General features: G+C 35.4%; 2 protein-coding genes across 7 annotated transcripts; both read left to right on the top strand.

Annotated features, from left to right (window-relative positions):
- The first annotated feature begins 218 nt into the window (after nucleotides 1-218).
- On the top strand, nucleotides 219-4,315 carry LOC142611755 (uncharacterized). Of its 4 annotated transcripts, none has more exons than XM_075783882.1 (3): nucleotides 219-480; nucleotides 661-779; nucleotides 3,916-4,315. In XM_075783882.1, the coding sequence occupies exons 1-3, from the start codon at nucleotides 296-298 to the stop codon at nucleotides 3,933-3,935; spliced, it is 324 nt and encodes a 107-aa protein (XP_075639997.1). In that variant the 5' UTR covers nucleotides 219-295; the 3' UTR covers nucleotides 3,936-4,315. The 4 variants fall into 4 exon arrangements, with proteins under 4 accessions (XP_075639997.1, XP_075639995.1, XP_075639996.1 ...); XM_075783880.1 differs by having other exon boundaries at nucleotides 228-480; nucleotides 661-794; nucleotides 3,916-4,165; XM_075783881.1 differs by lacking the exon at nucleotides 3,916-4,315 and adding an exon at nucleotides 1,541-1,911 and having other exon boundaries at nucleotides 231-480.
- A 3,228-nt stretch (nucleotides 4,316-7,543) lies between these two features.
- LOC142611672 (uncharacterized protein At1g01500-like) lies at nucleotides 7,544-11,841 on the top strand. Of its 3 annotated transcripts, XM_075783772.1 has the most exons (4): nucleotides 7,544-7,898; nucleotides 8,190-8,287; nucleotides 9,031-9,836; nucleotides 11,103-11,841. In XM_075783772.1, exons 3-4 carry the CDS (start codon nucleotides 9,183-9,185, stop codon nucleotides 11,328-11,330), a joined length of 882 nt encoding a protein of 293 aa, XP_075639887.1. In that variant the 5' UTR covers nucleotides 7,544-7,898; nucleotides 8,190-8,287; nucleotides 9,031-9,182; the 3' UTR covers nucleotides 11,331-11,841. The 3 variants fall into 3 exon arrangements, with proteins under 3 accessions (XP_075639887.1, XP_075639888.1, XP_075639886.1); XM_075783773.1 differs by lacking the exon at nucleotides 8,190-8,287; XM_075783771.1 differs by lacking the exon at nucleotides 7,544-7,898 and having other exon boundaries at nucleotides 7,918-8,287.
- The last annotated feature ends 981 nt before the right edge of the window (nucleotides 11,842-12,822 follow it).

Here is a 12,822-nt window from a genome sequence, read left to right as displayed (position 1 = left end):
TTTCTGTTAGTTGAGTGACGGTAAGGACTTAAATGTCACGCGTTAATTAGATTAGGAACTAAAAGTGGTAAAAATAAAATGTAAGGATCAAAATAGAAATGACCCCAAAATGTAGGGACCAAAAGTGCATTTACGCTTTTTTTTTTAATGTTTTTTGGGGAGAAGAGAAACCCAAAAAAAGAGCAAAGTGAAGTCACACGTCGCCGTTTAAGTATACTGATTTGAGTAGGGTTTAAGCTTACTTCCAGTCCCAACCCCCAAATTCATTCTAAAAGTAAAACCTCAGAATCCAGAAATGGCCTCCTTGTTCTGCAGATCAGCTCTAAAGGTGGGTTCAACTTCAAGGTCTTCTTTAGCTTCTTGTTCCAAAACCCTAACCCCAAAATCCCTAATCCCCAAAGCAAACATTCCTTCTACTCCTGCCTCTGCCTCTGCCTCTGCCTTTTCTTCTTCATCCACCACCATTCCTCGTGCTTCAAGGTATACACACTTTCAAACCCACCTTCTCTTATTAATTCCATTGCTCACTTTTTCTTTAAATACGTTAACTTTCACTTATTTTCAAGCTTCTTTTTTTGTTTCCAATTTTTTACAGGAATAAGATTCTTATTTATGTTATTCTGTGTGTTTGTTTTTTTTTGTTGGGTTATTGTCTTTTAGGGTGGTGTCGGTGTTGGGGAGCGTTGAGTCAATGATGCCACTTCACAGTGCCATAGCTTCAGCTCGGCTCAAATCCAACATCGCTATTGATTCCTCTTGCTGGAGCTGGCTTTCTCAGGGTACTTCAATTTCATGTAATTTTTGTTTATCTTAGTTGTTTCAAGATGATATCCTTAACTATGGTTCAATTAAAACTCAGCAATATTCCCCTTTACTATTGGAAATAACCACGTTATTCTAATGGCGCGGGGCAAGTGCTTATTAGTTATTGCCAATAGTTAATGGGGGACATTGCTTAGTTTACTTATCAAAAGAGGGTGGCATTGCTTAGTTTGTAATTTAGGGAGGACATTGCAAGTTCTCCATGGTTAAGGGGGAAGCTGGAATTTACCTTTTTTTAATGTATGATGTGCAATGAATATTTGTGATTAGAGGCGAGTAAGGATAATAATTTTTTTAACAAAAAAAAAAAAAAAAAAATCCAAAAGGGTTTCTTGTATTTTTCCTGTGCTCATTAGTGTAGTTCTATATTCATTGCATTATATCAAGATTCTGTTGGGTTCTTGATATGATTGTGGGTAAACAATGGAAAATGCTTCATTTCTCAAGCATTTTTCGGCAATTGCCTTCTTCTTTTCCTTTCTAATGACACTAGATTTAGGATAAATGTTGATCATTTTGGCATTTTTCATGGTTATAAATATAGCCATTTGTTAAGCTTACAAATAATAATTATATATATATATATATATTTATTGAGATCTAATATGTCAGTCACTTGGTTCATATTAATACATAAGCCGGGCTGCCAACATGGATGGTTGTCTCTTGATTCATATAACATGTGTATTCTGACCTGTTCTTCTACTTCATGGTATAGGACTTGCAATACCGTTGTGACAGGGGCTTGCTGGATCTTGTGGGACGATAAAGCTAGGATTTATTTCATTATCAGTCTGTGAAAGGAACAGAATCCTTCAAATCTTGATTTTCTGGTCTTTGTATTATGCAGCATCTGCATATTGATTTCGAGGGTTTTCTTGGCTTTATGTAATAAGAATCAGTTGGTTAATGCAGTGTGATAATGGAACTAGTGACTAGGGAACCCTAATGTTTTGCTATGCTTATCCAATCAATCTTGGAGTCAACATCTTAGTTTTGTTTGGTAGTCATTGCACTCTATTTAGGCTTGGTTACATTCTCAGGAAGATTTTGGGAAAGGAATGAAATGCTTAAAAAATGCTTTTTTTTTTTTTTTTTCCCCACCTCTTATAGCATTTATTAATATTTTTCTTTGCTCTCTCTCTCTCTCTCTCTCTCTCTCTCTCTAATTTCCAATAGCCAAAATGATAGTTACTGTGAAGTGTGAACTTTAGAATTAATTTAACAAAAGTGGTTTTTTTTTTTTTTTTTTTGGTAATATCTGAATTGATTTTCACCTTGCATTTATGTTTCTGAAATGGGTTGGCAGTTGATTATTTATATTTACTCCATCAGCCAGGAAGCCAGAAACTAATGGTCTATTTTTCAGCAAAACCATATACGCAAGTAACTTCTGGATCTATGTGGGACAATATTTACCATATTTTATATCAGGTCATGCTGAATGGAAAAAAAGTTCATAATCTTGAATTCCCATGCAACTTGTTTGACCAATTTTTTTAAATTTTAGTTTTTTATTTTTTATTTTGGGGGGGGGGGGGGGTGGGGGTTTGGGTGGGGGCTGTTGGGGATGAATTAAATATATATGATCTTGATCTTTTAACATAAAAAGTGTTTCTATGAAGGCTCTAGATGCAATCACAATATTTACCCCAGGCAATCACTTGTGTTCTGCATAGTGGAGATGCAGATTAGCTATGTGATCTTGATTTTTTAACTTTAGGCTCTTTGCCAAGTGTTTTTATGAAGGCTTTAGATGCAATCAGAATATTTAGCCATCTTTTAACTATCATATCCTCAACCAAATTGACTGATTTTATTGTCATCAAGAAATTAGAATTTGAGAAAAGCAAGACGGTGAATAACTTGCAGATTTGAAACTTTAGCTTCTAGATTAGTGTATTAGAAACTTCAGGATCTTACATGTGCTCTGAATTACAATGGATCTGCTCTTGATCTTTTAACATAAGGCTTTGTTCTGATTGTTGCTATGAAGGCTTTAGGTGCAGTCACAATATTTACCCCAGGCAATCACTTGTGTATTGCATAGTGGAGATGCAAATTAGCTATATGATCTTGATCTTTCAACTTAAGGCTCTTTTTTGAGTGTTTTTATGAAGGCTTTAGATGCAATTGGAATATTTAGTTGTCTTTTGAATATCATGCTCATGACCAGTTTGACTGATTTTATTGCAATCAAGAAATTAGAATTGTGAGAAGTTTGCAGATTTGAAACTTTAGCTTCTAGATTAGCGTGTTAGAACTTAGAAACTCCAGGATCTTACATGCGCTCTGAATCACAATAGTGATTAGAGTATTGGTTTCAAAACATTAGGGGAGAAAATAGAATGGGGCATGTATAGAACATGAAATTCAGTCTCACAGTTCTTTTCTTAGGGAAAGTATAATTTTTGTTTTCCCTGCTATATTCAATCCAATCATTCTAGGAGACCTAGCAAGTGATATGCCCATGAACAGCTTTTGTTGTAACAAAAGCTACTAATATTGATAATCTGTCTGTCTCTGGCACATATAGACGAAGTAAAATTACAATATGGGAGTCAATATTGAAATGGTGGCTGGCACTTGTGTTGTGTGGCCTGATTAAGAGTGCATTTATTATATTGTGATATAATGTCTACACCTCATGAATAGAGATTGAAAATATCATTAACCCATGCTTAAATCTTTATCAACTCCTCATTTTCTCATGTTAGCTCATACTGTCATTAACTGTTAGTCTAGGTTTGTCATATTATGAGATGAGAAACCTATAGTTTGTATGATAATGATGGCAGTACATTGCTGATTCTTCCATATCTAAGATGAGTTGCATTCTATCAGCGATGGTTGAGTTAAATGTCCCTTATTCAAGTTCATTGGCAATTTGTTACTATTTCTTCTCAGCCGGTATATAATTCATTCTTCTTGTCATTTTCCCCCCCCACAGAATTTGACTCATTAGTTTGCATTACTCTATGATGCAACTTTCTTTTTCAACATTTCCATTCTTGTCTCTACTCTACAAAGTTTTCATCTTTATGATTAACAATTTATTTTCATCTACTGATTATCTTCCATGGCATTTCCTAGACTTTGCAGTTCCTCGGTGACAAAGACCAAAGGCTTCGACCATTTCAAACCTAATTGCCCTGCATTTGAGCAGTCTTTGTACTACTTGCATTGCTTTAAAGTTTTCTTTGCCTTTCCTCCTCATTTATGACTTTTGCATTGTGTAAGCCATCATATGGCAATGACCATCATATACTGGTATTTTCTTTACTTCTCTGAGGTAGAAAAATGTTTCATTTTTTTTTAATAATTGAAAAATGTTACATACTTTTAATACATAGCTGTTAACTTAGACAGTTAGTGGGTGCTGAAACCTTTCTGCTTTCTGTATTTCACCCCTGAAAATGTTCGGTGAGATATTTCTTGAAGAATGTATTGGCAAACAACAAGAAATACAATCAGGAACTCCTGTTTTTCAAAATTTTATTCTAGACCAGTTAGGATATTTAAGATCTGCATTGTCTAGTTAGCAAAAGTATGGTAAACTTAAAGCATGGTAGTATTGAATTTTCCATGTCTCCCAACTGATATATTATGATTCTTTGACACTTCCACAGGAGTTACCATAGCGTAATTTAACTCTTTCATGTTGGTATTTGGCCTTTATTGAGGCCTGCACGTTGAACTCGTGTCTTCTCAGTTGGGAGGTCATAGGCTTTTTGCCTGCACCTTTCTAGAGTAATTGTTCTCAGTCTGAACTGTGCATTAGAGAAATGATACGTTTTTTTTTTAATTTTTTATTTATCCACAGTAATTGGGCTTAGGGATTCTGTGTCTCTCTGTATTCTATTTCAAAAGAAGTATTTTGACTGCTATTTCAAAAGTACTCTAATATCATAGTAGCGTAACGACTTATCATTTATAAACCACAGATCTGTGACAATTAAAGTTGATACGGCTTGTGATGTGGCAGACTACCTAATGAATCTAACTTCCTTAACATTCTTTGTCACTTGTCACAGACATCAAGCTTGAATGACTTTCATTCTTCATTTGCCTACAGTGTGTAGTGTGCAGTGTGCACCAATGGAATTCGTGGAATGATATTACAAAAGCTTGAGGAGCATAGTTGAACATGCTTTAGCTGAGTAACTAAGTACCAACTTCCCATTCTTTTCTTTTAGATAAAGTTCTATGTAACATATTCTACTATCCTGATAGACACTGGATGATAGCAATTTGTTTCCCCTTAGAGCATTCCCATCAAACACACTAAAAAATTTAGCATTTACAATCTCAAAACACTACTTTTACAATCTTAACACCTCATTTTACAATATTTTAAACATCAAACATTCTATTTTTTTTACAACTTTATTTAAATATTCTTTCTTTAATATTTTTATTCATTTTTTTTTATATATTATTTCTCACTCTCCTTTTGTCTCTCTCTCCCACTGTCTCTCCATCTTTCTCAACCCAGAGCCTAGACTTCGATCCAAACGCTCCCTATTCCACCATGGGACCCACCACATCCACATCCACCCACCATCGCCGCCATCAGCCACCAGCCAAATCCACCACAATCACAAACAACAACATAAAAAAAGAAAAAAGAAAAAGAAACCACCCACCACATGGTCTCAACCCGCGGCACAACCCACAACCACGGCTAGCCATTGCCAGCCACCACCGCAGCCTAGCCTCACCCCAATACCAACAGCCACCACAAAACCCACCACCCACCCACCCTGATCTCAACCCCAACCAAAACCCACCACCACCCATACCTAACTTAACCCAATTAAACCCATGACCCATCACCATCCATGGCCAAAAACCATAACCAAAACCTCACCCACGGCCAAACACTACAGCCACAGCCACGGCAAGAATCAAACCCAAACCAAATGTACGATCTCAAAAGCCATCATGCCGATCTCAAATGCCATCACGCCACCCGAACCAAACGTACGATCTCAATCGCCAAACCCATCTCCATGTCGACCTCCTCCACGCTGATCTCACGCCAACCCAACTTCGGTGGTAAGTTTTGAATGAGAAAGAGAGAGGGAGTGAGGACTACAGAGAGAACCAGAGTGCAGAGAGAGATGTGGGAGACGGAGAGACATAGAGTTGGAGAGAGAATAAATAAATTAATAATATATTATAACATCTTGCTATAGTGCGCTCTCATTGAGAGCGCACTGTAGCAAGATTGCAAATTTTTTAGCATATGTAAGTTTTGAAGGAGTGGGTTTTTTGGGTTTCAGATGCTAAAATTTGAGATTTAGCATTTTTGCATTCTTTGATGAGAATGCTCTTAAATGGATGAGATACTTTTAATTTATGAAGACTCATACAACATACCAAGCTAAGACTCATACAACATGAATGATTTTATAGTCGCATTAACCCACGGTCAACAAAATGAGAACAATTTCTTTTCTTTCCTCTATTGCACTTTTTTCTTGAATGTTTATTTCATGAAATTGATCACAGGTCATTAAGACGTCCAGCTTTAAAGAGAGAAATGAGTGGAATGTCCATATCATGATTCATTGGCATTATCATACTAAAACAGAGAGCATTATCAGCTTTATCGAATTTTATACCTTGCAGGAAAACATAAAGCTAAGATAAATTTATGATTGCTTCAGTACTTCTTTACTCTTTATGCGTTTAAACCATTCAAAGTCTAGGCACGTGCATACAATACTAGATATCAAATGATTAGGTGGTGCGTATATCCTAATTGAAAATTCAATGAAATCTAAATTGTGCTCATGAAGTCATAGTGAATTTAGCCTCCATAAGTTGGTACAAAACTTTCGTAACATTGTAGAGCTGTAATCACAATATGCATAAATACTTTCTCGGTTTCTTCTGATACCTTAAAATAATTCTTGGCCAAGTCCGAGTGGCTAAAGGTTGGATAGGTTTTAAGAAAGAACCTTCGAAGTTTGAAGGTGACCAAACTTTTAGTTTGGTTAAAGGATTATTGCTTTCAATTGTCTGAAATCCTAAAAATATCATCCCAGGTATCAAGACTCAAGCACTTTGTAGCTCAATCCAATAGAGATGTTCAGGGTTCAATCCCCCACCCTCAGCTATCGAATTATAAAAAAAAAAAAAAAAAATCATCGCATCTCATGTAACAACTAACGAGTACACAATTAAGCTTAATATTGTCAATGCCTTTTTTTAGTAGACATAGTGACAAAAAAATTCAGAATATTTTTTCCAAAATTATTGAGGTGATGTTAGTAGTGAGATTATATTAAAAGCAATGATGTTAATCTTGAGGTTATATCAAAATAAAGTTATACCAATCACAATTTAACAGAGTAATGAAACAAGTAATGATTTATAATTAAAAACAAAAAAAAGAAGTTATGAAGGGTTTATTTATTTATTTGTTTATGGATAACAAGTTATGAAGTTGTTGTGTCACAAGTTGCTTGCAGCCTTGCACCATATATATTAACCTCGTTAATCTGGAGAGAGAGAGAGGGGCTATTATCTCATAAATTCATAATAAATCTTTACTGTGTAATAGTATAACGCTTGCCCATCCCTTTCAAATTTTCAATATGCCGACCTTGTGAACCTGCGTGTTCCTTTATTGGATAAGATCTGAAGAATATCAAATACTGAGTGACCCTAGTCTACGATTATAATATATGGACCAGTAATACTTGCTAATCCAACAAAAAGAAATTAAAAAATAATAATAAAACGAATTGAGTACAAGATAACCTGTTATTGTTCGTGAAAATTGAGGACTTGGGTTGTTCTCAGTTTTTGAATTTGAATACAAAGACATCCCAATTTTGTTTGTCAAATACAGGGACTTTTGTCGTTTATTGTTTGCGATTTGACAAGTTGTACTTTGCATGGCCACGATTCTTCTATAGAAGATCGAAAGCTCTGTTTTTGTAGTATTGGATTTGGAGGGTCAATTCTCAGACTAGAGTAGAGGCTCATATTCGATTATTCTTCTTTATTCAATCTAGAGGCTGCAAAGAGAGCTTGTAACTGTCAAGTGGAATATATTATTTGAGGTGGGATTTTTTTTTTTTTTTGGTTGTTGAATATACGGTTTTGGTTTTGCATTATTCCATGGTAATTTTTGAGAGAGAGAGAGAGTGTGTGTTATGTTTTTTTCTGCATAGTAGTATACATGACGTGAGTTATTTGTCGTTTACAGCCAGCCAGCCAGGTGACAATTTCATTGAAATCTGTGGTTTTTGTTCCGTTACTTTATTTTTTGTGCTAAAGTTTTGTTACTCTCTAATCAGATGGTTGTATTCTATTCTTTGTCTGTTTTCATCTTCTCGGAATTGCAATTTCAGAAATACCATATAAAAGGAGATATTCATATACTAATTCTTTCTCTAGTGTTTAAAAACCATATTGCTCTGGTTGGTGGCGATTCTTCGTTTCTTTGAAGGTAAACTAAGTGGTTTTTATTTACATGTAACTTATCATTTAAATTGTTCCCTGTCTGGTAAAGACTATTTTCTTCAGCTTTTAATTTTGCGATGAACATTTGTTGGGCTTAAGCTATATACTTTATTTGGACTTTTCTCTGGGATTTTTCATCTTCTTAACCCTTCTTTATCTTTCCTTTCTGTTTCTGGTTTGTTAGTCGCTTTGGCCTTTCCTCTACTTATTTATTTGTCCTTTGTTTCTGTACGCAATTCCTACAGTTAGAATGATAGTTGATGAAATTCACTATTTCTTCACTGCTTAAAATTTTGGGACAATTCATAATTTATCATGGTATCAAAATCCTTTTTTCTAACAACTAAAACGTTTAGAACAATTAGTAATTTATCACCTACATGAGCAAAATGTTAATGCTGTCTATCTTGGTAAGATTCATATCCAGTTGAGTTCAGAGTTTAGACAGCTCCTCATTCCTTCTTATTTATTTATTCTATGAGGTGTTCTGTCTCTTGGAACTGAATTTCTGCCATTATAAAATAAAAAGTTTTTTCTATTTATTTTGTTCATGTAGATTCCTCTGTTCAGTTTGGTTCTTTGGAGAAGTAGGGCTTAATCTCTTTTATTATAGATTGACACCCCCAATCCTTTCTCTTGGGCACACTGATCAGCTGGGTTTATGGTTTTGCTGTGTCCTAATTATGCCATGTAAATATCAATGGTCTGACTTCATTCATATGGCTGCAGGTATTCTTTCCTTGCCTGAATTGCATTTGTTTGAATTATCACAACTCATCAACTCAATTAAAGTGGAAAATTTTTACTGAAGATTAAACTCTTCCGGCAATGGAGAATTCTTACAAGTCATCTAATTGAATTAGCCAGCTTACAATAGGGACATGGTTATGAGGAACTCTTCTTATCAACCCTGCATCAAGGTATCATTACCTTGGCTTGATTTGAGGGTTTTTTATGTTAGAGTTAGCAAGTGCAAGATTGATGATTCCTCTCCTGAGTACCTCACACTGAACCATATTCCGCTTGATCGTGATACGCTTCTTGAAGTCAATGGTGTTCGAGCTGGCATATATTCTGACGGGTTGTCAACCCTTCTTAGAAGGGATCGATTAAATAAGAAGTCTGAAGAAGCTACATTTGTGAGCACTGATTGTATCAGGATGACAGGAAGTGTGAAGTTTGAGGTCTTTGATAAGGATGTTCTTGTGTTATCAGGGGTTTTAGAATTGTGTAATAGCAATGGTTTTGTTGGAAAATCAAATAATCAAGGCCAGGGATGGAGCATTGATTGTGCATCAGATACTACCGTGGAAACTGGCTTCTTTAAGGGGAAGCCAATGCTGGGGCCAGACTTGGCTTCACCTACAATTGAGGTCTACATTGCAGGGTCCTTTTTGAGCACTCCAATTATCTTAACAAAGACTTTGCAGCTCAGTCATCGGAGAAGGCAAATGAGGAAGGGCATGTTGGATTCGATACCTGAATATGAGGCGACTGAAAGCCAGAAAGATGTTCCTCACAGGCCTAATTTGCATGTACTGCTTTGCTAATCTAAATCTTTAAATTTTAGATTGGATTTGTTTTTCTGACTTTTAGATGTTCTGTTCATATTTTGTGTGTGTGTTGCATTAAACTCGCCTATGCTTGCTGCATAAATATTCACTCTATTTGATTGTTGCATAGAATATTGGATGCCTGTAAGGCATAGACAATCTTATCCTAAATGGTCAGAAGGATAGGTGCTGGCAAATGTTTTGAAGCTAAGAACTAATACAATACTACCCTTTTTATTTCGTATGACATTATTTTAGTGACTAATTAGAATTTGGAAGAGACGTATAATAAAAATATTTTTTATCCTATTTTTTCAGTTTCATGGTTTTCTACGTATTGTATACATTTATGAATAAGAAATAATCATGGAACCCGTATGTACACTTATGCACCCATTCTGATTTAGTAAAGAGGTGTTCTCAACATTACCTTGGCCTTGTAAAGAGTAGAAAAATTCTTTTTATTACTACATACCACCTTGAACTTAGTCACTGTAAAGTATTATAGTTTGCTTATGGTGTAGATATATAATTTTCTCTTTTGTTGCCTTAGTTCCACTAGTGCTAAAACGTGGCCATAAACTAATAAAGAGATCACCTACTTTGTTGAGGAGTCAAATGCTGCTAAACCCAAAGTTCTATGGAGTCGTAGGAGCTCTCTGGTGAACTTACCTTTTGGTTCATTCTATATTGTGTCCACATAATTACAGAACGTATCTATATGGATATGGATGTTCTTCCTCTATCTACTAAAGCATCTTTTCATTTGTGAATTTCATTAGTATATCAGCTGATCTACAAATAGATGCCCTTATTTAGATATTGTTGCCTCTTGACATTCTTTGAATTACTTTATGATACTTAAATACTCTCAAGAAGGCAAAAAGTGCTTTAATCCCTATAGGAACTTAATCTTCACACTGATGACCAGTATGCAATTTCTGTAATTATCTTGATTGGTTGGAGTCAACAGCATCGCACATTAAGTTCTAGTGGGTGCAATAGTCCAAATGTGGTCATAATTGATATTGTTATTGTAGCAACTAGCTAGGATTTAATTAATTTTCATCCATATGATTTTCGTAGTTGGTATGTTGCTAATACTTCCCATGACTCATATGCTTTATAATTTTTTTGGGTTATTAACAAATATTTCTTCACTATGTTTTTATGTTTACACATATTTTACTTTGCTACTAAATTTTGCTTCCCATAACCTAGCATCCTGATTTTATTTAAACTTTGCAGATGTCAGAATTCCTGAAGCACAAACCAGAAAATGAATACTACAATAACCCATGCTTTGGGTCAACATATTTTGAAGGTGAAGATGGAGAGCTTACATGGTTCAATGCTGGTGTAAGAGTGGGTGTCGGGATTGGCCTTAGTGTTTGTCTTGGAATTGGAATTGGAGTGGGCTTGCTGGTTCGAACATACCAAGGCACCACCAGAAACTTTAGAAGGCGACCACTGTAATCCACATTTTCCCTGTTTTCCCTTCTAGCCAAATGCCGTCCATTCAACACCCCTATGAAACAAATTAAGGCAACTTAGTGGTACTTCTGACGTGTTCCAGTTGACAATATGGAGGGGCTTATGGCTTTTGCAATCAAGTAAAGGAATGTATGAGTTCAAGCTTTTCTTGGTTTCTGCTGGGGCTAAGCCTTGCATCTAATATAAAAGGTTCATTTATTTCAAATGTACAACCATAAATTCAGAAAATCTTTCAGCATCTCTCACTTGATTTTGTAGGGAACGTTAGTGTGTTGAGATCCTTATGTAGCTAGTGTTGTCTGGCGTGGCCTTATCTGTGAAGTTCTTTTGTTTTCTAAGGTGTTGATAGCAGAGTAGTTTTGAGTAATGGAAAGAAATGTAGATCCCCTTTAACAGGTCATGAATAATTTGTGTTCGTACTTATTTTGTTGGTTTTTTTCTTGATGGCTATATTGTCATCATTCTAATTTAACTGTTTACACAAAATAATTTCTCCATATGTAAAACCCATTTCATTGTATGAAGATGATTATTACTCGTCATATTTAATCAATGGAAATTAAAAAGTCCCTCACTGACAAGAGAATGGTTTTGCCAAAATTTAACTCCAAATAAGAACTGCATTTGTAATTGTAATCAGACTGCAAATGCAATAGTAAAAATTAACCACGTTCAAAAGCCATTTCTAGAGGTATCTGACAGGCTTCCAAATTTCCAAATGGGAAGTTGGAATGAAATGCGTCAGATTGCATTCTAAGCAGCCAGGATACAGTTAGCAATAGCCTTCTCCTAGTGGAACTTATTTTCAGATAATTAGATAAGCACTAAATATGGCCAGATAGGATGATGTCAGGAAGGATTTCAAAAGCATTCAGACTTGCTTCTGTTGCAGAGGTGGGAAAGATCCAGTTTTATATGCACAACACACAAAGTTCTCTCTAAATGCTATTTAGTATACACAATATTTGATAGAAAAAGGATAAACCTCAGCAATGACAGAAGCAAAATGGTGAAGTGAAACAACATTCTTTAACCACAACATTAACACCGGTACTACTTTCTAACAGAGGTTGCCTGCTTGCAGAGGTCAAGCTTCACAGCTGAACCAAGTGTTTAATGCTGTGAAAAAATGTGGGCAATCTTCAACATTTTGGGTTGAGAAGCTGAGGCACTGCTGCAACAGCTCCTAGGCTGTGTAGAGATTATTCTTAGGAATGACTCTTCCAATTCCAGGTGAAGAGATTTGTTATTGGGCAACATGGGTGAGACATTATCCTTGCATACAATAAGAACAATAAGGAAATTTCTCACAAGCTTCTTTCGAACCTGAAAATTATGAGAAGAACAAAACACATGATTTTAGCTTATTTAATTGGTAAATAGTAACTTTGTCCCAGGACCTTTATCATTCCCTATGGTGAACTCTTTCTGCAGAAAAACAGAAACAAGGAAATTTATGGCTACATCAAGGGAG

This window comes from Castanea sativa, chromosome 10, assembly GCF_040712315.1.
Source record: "Castanea sativa cultivar Marrone di Chiusa Pesio chromosome 10, ASM4071231v1".
Classification (NCBI taxonomy): Eukaryota; Viridiplantae; Streptophyta; class Magnoliopsida; order Fagales; family Fagaceae; genus Castanea; species Castanea sativa.
This window is presented reverse-complemented; position numbering and strand designations above follow the sequence as displayed.